Source organism: Belonocnema kinseyi, chromosome 3 (assembly GCF_010883055.1).
Source record: "Belonocnema kinseyi isolate 2016_QV_RU_SX_M_011 chromosome 3, B_treatae_v1, whole genome shotgun sequence".
NCBI classification, from domain to species: Eukaryota; Metazoa; Arthropoda; class Insecta; order Hymenoptera; family Cynipidae; genus Belonocnema; species Belonocnema kinseyi.
The window spans coordinates 57,289,529-57,297,513 of record NC_046659.1 but is presented as its reverse complement, the minus strand read 5'-3'; the positions used below and the strand labels follow the sequence as shown (position 1 = coordinate 57,297,513).

The 7,985-nt window shown below is 38.4% G+C and overlaps 1 protein-coding gene across 1 annotated transcript; it reads right to left on the bottom strand.

Moving 5' to 3' along the window:
• Window positions 1-2,728: 2,728 nt before the first annotated feature.
• Window positions 2,729-4,102, bottom strand: LOC117169837. The gene has a single exon (XM_033356345.1). The coding sequence runs from the start codon at window positions 4,100-4,102 to the stop codon at window positions 2,729-2,731; it is 1,374 nt and encodes a 457-aa protein (XP_033212236.1).
• Between the last annotated feature and the right edge of the window lie 3,883 nt (window positions 4,103-7,985).

The window sequence follows — 7,985 nt, the reverse complement described above, 5'->3', positions numbered from 1 at the left end:
GAGCTTCTCAAATACCTGTGCCTCATCACTACTTACGATACTGTCTAGCTACCTTCTACGTTCTCGCTCGCCTCAGTCACTTGCATAGTTTCGCTATCTAATCCTGACTCACTCTCTGTATTCATCTCCTGCTCTCTCTCTCTCTCTGCCCTTTCTGGACTTCACGTCTGAAGCCACCACTGTCAAAATCACTCAAAATCTCTCACTATAACTAACCACTCTTAAACTTATACACAACTGTCTCTTCTCATTCATCCAACCCTCCCACTCCCCTGTCACTCACCCTTCGTGAAAACACCACTTTCGACAACCGTTCCTAACCTGAAAATCCTTTTTTTCCACTTTTGACAATTATATTGTCCTCACCGCCTTCCTACCAACCCCTTCACTCTCTCGTATTCCTTAGCCCTTGAACACTCTACTCACTGATCTTTCTCCTATCAGACAAAGGCGCTGACAGTCAGAAGACGTGCACAAAATATGCGTATAACCAAATTCTGAAAAAAGGTTATGCTCCCAAGGATTCACCGCGCATTTCAAATAAATAATTAGTTACGAATTAAAAAAAATGTAACACAATATTAGAATCTGTTCACAAAAATTCTCGGAGCGTGGTTGAAATCATTGAATTATTTGAAATCTATAATTAGTAAAACAAATCTTCTAAAATGTTTTGAAACATTTCCAAATCTTATAGATGTTTTAAAATCTTTGAAATCTGGTGCACTGTAGTCTTTTTAAAATATTTGAAACCCTTTACATATTTTAAAAGTTTAAAAATTTTGTGAAATGTTTATGATTTTTAAGGTAGAACATTTTTAAGTCGATTTAAAAAAAAAAACGGTGAAAAAATTGCAAAAAGTGCGGCGACCAAGGCCATTATTTGCATCTGTTGGCACCTGTCATCTTCTAAAAAATGCTTAAAAATTCGGCGAAACTCACGGAAGATGATTTTCCAGGTGCAAAATTAGTGCACGAATGAGTAGAATAGCACAGTATGTAGAATCCCAACATGTAGAAAACCACCATTAAAAGTAAAAAAGACCTGATTTAGTGGAAAGGATAGTTGAGGTTTTGTACGGCAGGTATAAATATTTTCTTTTATACAAGATTTGCAGTTCAGAACTGTGTTTGAGTAAATATTTAATATTCATACAAATATAAACTAACACAATATTATATTTTCTACTTCTCTTTTTCAAGTTTAGACAATAAAAAGCCATTTGTTAGTGATTTCTTGGTATAAGGAATGTACTAAGAAATTTTCCTTCTTTCATATAAACTGATTATAAATACATAAATATAATAGTTTTGCGTTCTCAAGTGAAAGTATTAAATATATTTTATTTTTATCAAAAAATTTAGGAGGTTAGAAACCCCGATAACAATGCTTCATTAAATATGTTAGCAAATATTAGTGTTGTGATCAATTGAAAATTGTTGCGAATTGACCTCACTCGCGATATTTTTAAATGAGTAAAACCACGAACAAGAACTTGTATGATTAATACATATATTTCAAACAATATAAATCAATATGTACACATACAAGTAAGCTATAAAATGGACTGTATAATTACAAAGTTCTACAAAGTGAAGTGTAAGTGGAATTTTTAAAGGAGACGAGTTTAGCACAACGACGAAAATATTAATGCCAGACTGTCGATGACGAAGCAAAGAGAAGGGTGTGAAAAAATGGGAAATGTGGTAAACTGGGAGGATTGATGACGTTGACGGTCTTGATTGGTCGAGGAAGTGCAAGGTAGGAGGCGTAGGCGTGGGATGAAAATCATGGAAATCAAGCAGAGGGAAATGGGGATGAGGCCCTTATAATGGGTCTTTCCAAAATCTAGATATTCGCTTAACAGCTGCGAGTACATCATAAATTTCTAAAGATTAAATTTGCTGGCAAATAGAAGAACTAGACAATTTTACTACTAGATATTCGAAGATTTTAAAGGTTATAACTAAATTGCCCTTGCAAGGCCATTCTTACATCTGTTAATAAATAGAAAGACGACAAATAGTAAATTGATAAAGGTACAAGGTAATGCTAGAAAGTTTCGAAAAACGTGCCTAAATTCGAAAATAGAAGATTAAACTGCGAAATATGACTTTACTAGAGAAGATTAATTTGAAAAGTATATAAACTTAAAGGAAACCATATAAAACAAAATAAGTTTAGGTGTTGTGACTCAACATGCCGGCCCCTTTGAACGAATACGTTCAACATCAAAATACATTTATAGATATCTGAAATAAAAATAAAAAACTATATCCATGGGCCAGGATTTAAAAATATTAAATTATAGACATATCACGAAGCTAGTTAAATCTAAATTAATTCGAAGGCTGAAGTATTGTGAGGATTTTCCCCCTGCTTCGTGATATTACGAAGAAGATTCGATAGGAAGAGGACAGAGTTTCTTAATACAACGCTTGTACTCTTCCATCTCGGTCTTCACGGTGGCAACCCTGATGATGCCATATGTACGAGGATAAGTGGCGACGATTCGCCCGAGTTTCCACTGGAGGAGCGGGACGTTGTCTTCCTTGATGACAACCATAGTTCCCAGTTTGATGAGCTGGCTAGAGCTAGAGTTCCATTTGCTGCGAACTGTTAGTTGTTGCAGATATTCCTTCTGCCATCTGTTCCAAAAATGATGACGCAACCTTTGAGCGTGCTGCCATGCTGACAAGCGATTAGACTAAAATCCTTGAAGTCCAGCTAGGGAAAGCTAATTAGTGGACCACCAATTAGGAAATGACCAGGAGTCAAGGGTTGCAGGTCAATGGGATCGGAAGACATAGGAGACAGTGGGCGAGAATTCAAGATCGCCTCAATTTCTACGATACAGGTTTCTAGTTGCTCGAAAGTCAATAATGCGTCACCTATTGTCTGAGAGAGATGGTGTTTAAATGATTTTACTGCTGCCTCCCAGAGACCGCCAAAGTGCGGTGATCTGGAAGGGATAAACTTCCAAGTAATTTTTTGATGATTTAAAAATTCCTTCACCCCGTTATTATGCTCTTCCGATTGAAAAAGTTCGTAGACTTTAACGAGTTGGCGATTAGCCCCAACATAATTCGTAGCGTCATCTGAGTGGATATTCTGCGATATTCCTCTTCTAGCAAAAAATCTTTTCAAAGACGCGATAAAGGCTTCTGTGGTCAGATCGCTGACCAGTTCTAAGTGCACTGCTTTGGTGCTTAAACAAGTAAAGAGAGCAACATAAACTTTGAGTTTGTTGCGATTTCGAAATCTTTTTTCCTTAATGTAGAATGGACCAAAATAGTCAACACCGACATTAAGGAATGGACGACAACGAGATACGCGTTCTTGTGGCAAATCACCCATGACGTAATCAATCTCCCGTCGTCTTGCGCGAAAGCATCGAACACATTTGTGGATAATTTGTCGCGTAATGTTACGACCATTCAAGGGCCACAAAATATCTCGAACGGAGTACAAGGTCGCCTGGGTTCCTGCGTGCTTTAATCTTTCATGTTCTTCGCGGAATATGAGTTGCGTGACATGGTGATTAGGAGGCAATAAAATTGGGTGTTTTCTTTCTTCGAACAGATCTGAGTGGTTTAATCTACCGCCCACTCTGAGAATCCCCTGTTTATCTACGAATGGTTTTAAAGGAATTAATCGACTTTTAATACTAAGGTGATCTGCATTCGTTAAGGAATGTATTTTGTTGGAAAATCTGACACGTTGTGTCGTGATAATTACTGCTCGAGTGGCAGCTTCAAGTTCGAGTACCGTAATGGGACCACTGATTTTGTTTGTAGGGTTCATTGCGTTGTGAGAAAATAGCAGGACATATGCGAAAACTAGTTTTAACTTTTTGAAGGAACTACATCTTTTAGTCAATTTGTGATTATTTTCCTTTTCTCTAGTAGAAATAGGATGAGCGATAACAGTGCGTTTCTCTGGAATTTCCGATAAATAAATTTTATCTTGAGGCCAACGACATTTTCCAATGAGAGCCACTGAGGGCCATTGTTCCGAAGGGGTGCCTCTAGAAACTCTTGAGGTGTTGAAACTCTTGAGACTAAGTCCGCGGGATTTTCCTGTGGAGGTACATGTCGTCATTCACAGGAGGTTGCGAGTTTTTGTATTTCCGCCACTCGATTTGCAACGAAAGTTTTTAACAGGTGAGGTTCTGTGTTTACCCAACTTAAAGTTATGGTGGAATCTGACTACAAGTAGGTTTGATTGATTTGGACTTCCAGAGCTTGTTTGACCGCGGCGCATAAGCGAGTGAGTAAAAGGGCCGAGCTTAATCCGAGACGTGGCAATGTCACGGGATTCACAGGAGCGACTCTGGATTTAGAGCAAATAAGCGAAATATGATGTATACCTTGAGAATCCATGGAAAGCAAGTAAATTCAGGCTCCATACGCTTTTTCGCTTGCGTCGCTAAAGCCGTGTATTTTAATTTAGAGGTGTCAGGTGCGATAATTAATCGCTTAAAATTAACTTCACCTAGGAGCAGCAATTTCTTTTTAAATTGCGTCCACATAGTGAGCACTTCCATTGGAACCGGACTGTCCCAACGGACCCCAGCCTTCGACAGTACTTGAATAAAAATTTTTGCTCTCACGATAATTGGACCGAGTAATCCTAACGGGTCGAATAGTTTAGCAACTTGCGATAAAATTGAACGTTTGGTTACTACATTTGAGAAATCCGAAAAGTTTATCTTGTAGAAAATCGAATCTCGAAGGGAATTCCAATGAATCCTTAGTGTTTTAATGTTTGCATTTGGATCGAGCGACATACAGGTATGTGTACTAATGGAATTCTCTGAATTTTCAGGAACTAATGAAGGGTCATTGGAGGCCCATTTTCTAAGAGGGAAACCGCCCTTTTGCAAGAGTGCAGTTATGTCATCGCGAAGGAATTTGGCTTCGGCGTGCATTTTCGCATCGGTGAATAGTTGACCGACGTAAAAGTCCATTTTCAGCACGTTTGATGCGATAGGATATTTAGCCCCTTCATCCTAAGCTAATTGGCTTAGGGCCCGAATGGCGAGAAAGGGAGCGCAAGAAGTACCATATGTGACGGTGTCTAAAGAAAATTCCTTCAAGCTATCATTTGGATCTTCTCGAAATAATATCTTTTGATATACTGCATCGTCTGGATGCACTAACACCTGCTGGTACATTTTCTCAATGTCCGCGGTAAGACCATAAGCATGAGATCGAAATCGAGTCAACAATGTGAAAAGATCGGCCTGAATTGTAGGTCTGACCATTAAAGTATCATTTAACGAAACGCCCGATGCTGTCCTCTTATATCACAGCATGATGCGGAAGATAAAATCGGGCATGGCGAGATTTTGGTTTTTTATCAACGAAATGTGGTTTAGATCATTATATTCATTTAGGAACGTACAATAATTCTCCTTTAATTTGGGATTTTTATCAAAACGATTTTCTAAGATATTAAAGCGGCGAAGAGCTATAGGACGCGAATCTCCTAAGTTTCCTTTCTTTTTATTAAAAGGCAACCGAACAACATATCGATCTTCAGAGTTACACTGCATGTGAGTCGTAAAATCAGTTTCACACGCATGTTCTTCTGGAGATAGCAACTTTGTAAATGGAACTTCTTCCATTTCCCTAAATTTTATTAAATTCGCGTCTGAGGAAGTCGAGTGCGTGATAATATGACACTGATAATTATTTTTCAAGGAAGTGTTGCTTATCTCTCCTGCTACAATCCAACCTAGATGCGTTTTTTGTAACACGGCATCTGGATGGTTTATTAACGAAATTTGCCCTGCACATAACAATTTGTAAAATAATTCTACGCCGATAAGAGCATCGAATTCAGATGTCTTATAGAATTCAGGGTCAGCGAGTGTTATATTCTTTGGTATTTTGAAACTAAATCGATTAATAGAGATTGATGGCATTTTTTTAGTGATTTGTTTGAGGACGAACAATTCAATCTTTTTAAAGTATTGATTGAATCGCGACTTTAGAGTTGCAGAAACCGAATGCTTTATTTCTGTGGAAATATTATCCACACCCTAGACTGAGACTTCAACTGATTTTTTGGGTAATTTCAAAAAAGAAACTGTTGCTTCAGTGATGAAGTTAGCTTGTGATCTAGCATCTAAAAAGACACGACACGTTTTGGAGTTTCCTTGATAATTTATTAAATCGACTATGGCAGTGCCTAGCAAGCCCTCGGACGAAGTATGAGCATGCAGATTAACGAGCGATGGATTCTGATCGACAGGTGCAGTTTCGACACGCTCAGTAAACGATCGTTTGTCGAAATGTAACAGTTTGTGATGCATTTTTGCCACACTTACGACAAGAACTGCCCTTGCAGTCAGCAACACGATGATTAGAACGCAAACAATTTATGCAAAGCGCTGCCTTCTTTGTGGTCTTAAAAACGCTTTTGTGGAGTAATTTTTTTTAAATGTTCGCAAACGTAGATTGGATGTTCACCCTGACAATGTGGACAAGGGGGAGTTGCACTTAAAGCTACGAATGCTTGCTGGGAGTGGTGGCTAGATTGCGACCGAGACGATTTTTTATCCGAAACGTTTAGAGGTTTGCCCTGAATTTGACCTGACTTTGTGTCTTCTAATTGCGCACGACGTTGAAGGAAGGTTATCAATTCCTTATAGGTGGGGTTTTCTGACTCACAGCTGGAATCTTCCTATTTTTCGCGAATAAACGAACTAAGTTTTGGTTTAGTAATTTCGTCTAAGAGGGTATCCCATTTGTCGATAGGTTATTTCAACGCCTGAATAGCTCTAACGTGTTTTTGAATTTGATCTACAAGAAAACGCACTGGAAAATCTTTAGACAAGTATGGTAAATTCAATAAAGCTTTTGCGGGTTTGACGAATTATTTTTCTATTGTCATAGTGCTCTTTGAGTAATTCCCAGAAGACCACGTAGTTTTCCGATAAAAGTTCTAGAGACGCGATAATTTCAGCGGCTTCGTCTTTCAGAGAGCCTTTGAGGTGATATAACTGTTCGATGTTGGGCAAGTCATCATTGTTGTCAACAAGCGATTTAAATAAATCATGAAATCCCAACCAAGCCTCATAAGATCCACTGAAAGTCGGTAAATTTACACGCGGAAAGTTTTTTTTGTATTTCGGACGAAATCAGTAAGAATCTTACGTCCGGTGTTTCGTGAAGACGACGGGTGTTATTGATTTGCATTATATTCATTTAGAAACGCTTTTGCTTTCCCGAACGCAATATAGAATTTTTCCTCGTAATCATTACGGGCTTCCGCATGGGTGGTATCATTAACAAGCACTTCTAATTCAGTGTATGGAATATTGAATTCTTCAAATTCCCTATTGAGGTCATTTGTTCTTTTTTTGAGAGTAGGGAAATCGCGATCAGCGGAATGTCCTTCGATCAATTTCGCGAAATTTGTTATTTTTCGTTTGCAGTTAGTGATTTTAGTTTTCAGTTCGTCAGCCTTTGTAGCCATTGCGAATATTTGAACGAATTATTGACGAGAGCAACAAGAAAGAAATACCATAACAGGGAATTGCAGAAAATAAGAAAGGAAAATTGGTGGTACAAAAATCTCGCTTACCCTTTCGATGTACTATGGGGCAGTGGATGCCGTTGAGTCTCAATGAATTCCAGTCAGCTGAATCTTGCCACAATGTAGACTATAATTGTGGTAGCGGCTGCGACGGTCAGGATTGGAGTAAACTTGATCAGCTAACGTCGAGGATCTTTACTTCACGTTCCATTATCCGTGATGCCAAATTGCACAAAGAGACGAGGTACGACACTTCATAATTGTTTTTATTTTGTTCGAGAAAGAATTTGCAAGATGCACGAGAATTTAATTTAATTGTGTGATAGATATTGCATACAAACGACACAGTTCTGTTTCAAAGTTCGATTCTTTTTCGTGGCACACGGACGATACGATTCAGCTGCAAAGTTCGATTTACCTTCGTGGCACAATAACGACA

Excerpts from the sequence above, each read along its gene's own strand:
- LOC117169837 (XM_033356345.1), bottom strand. The coding sequence starts at position 4,102 with ATGACGACATGTACCTCCACAGGAAAATCCCGCGGACTTAGTCTCAAG.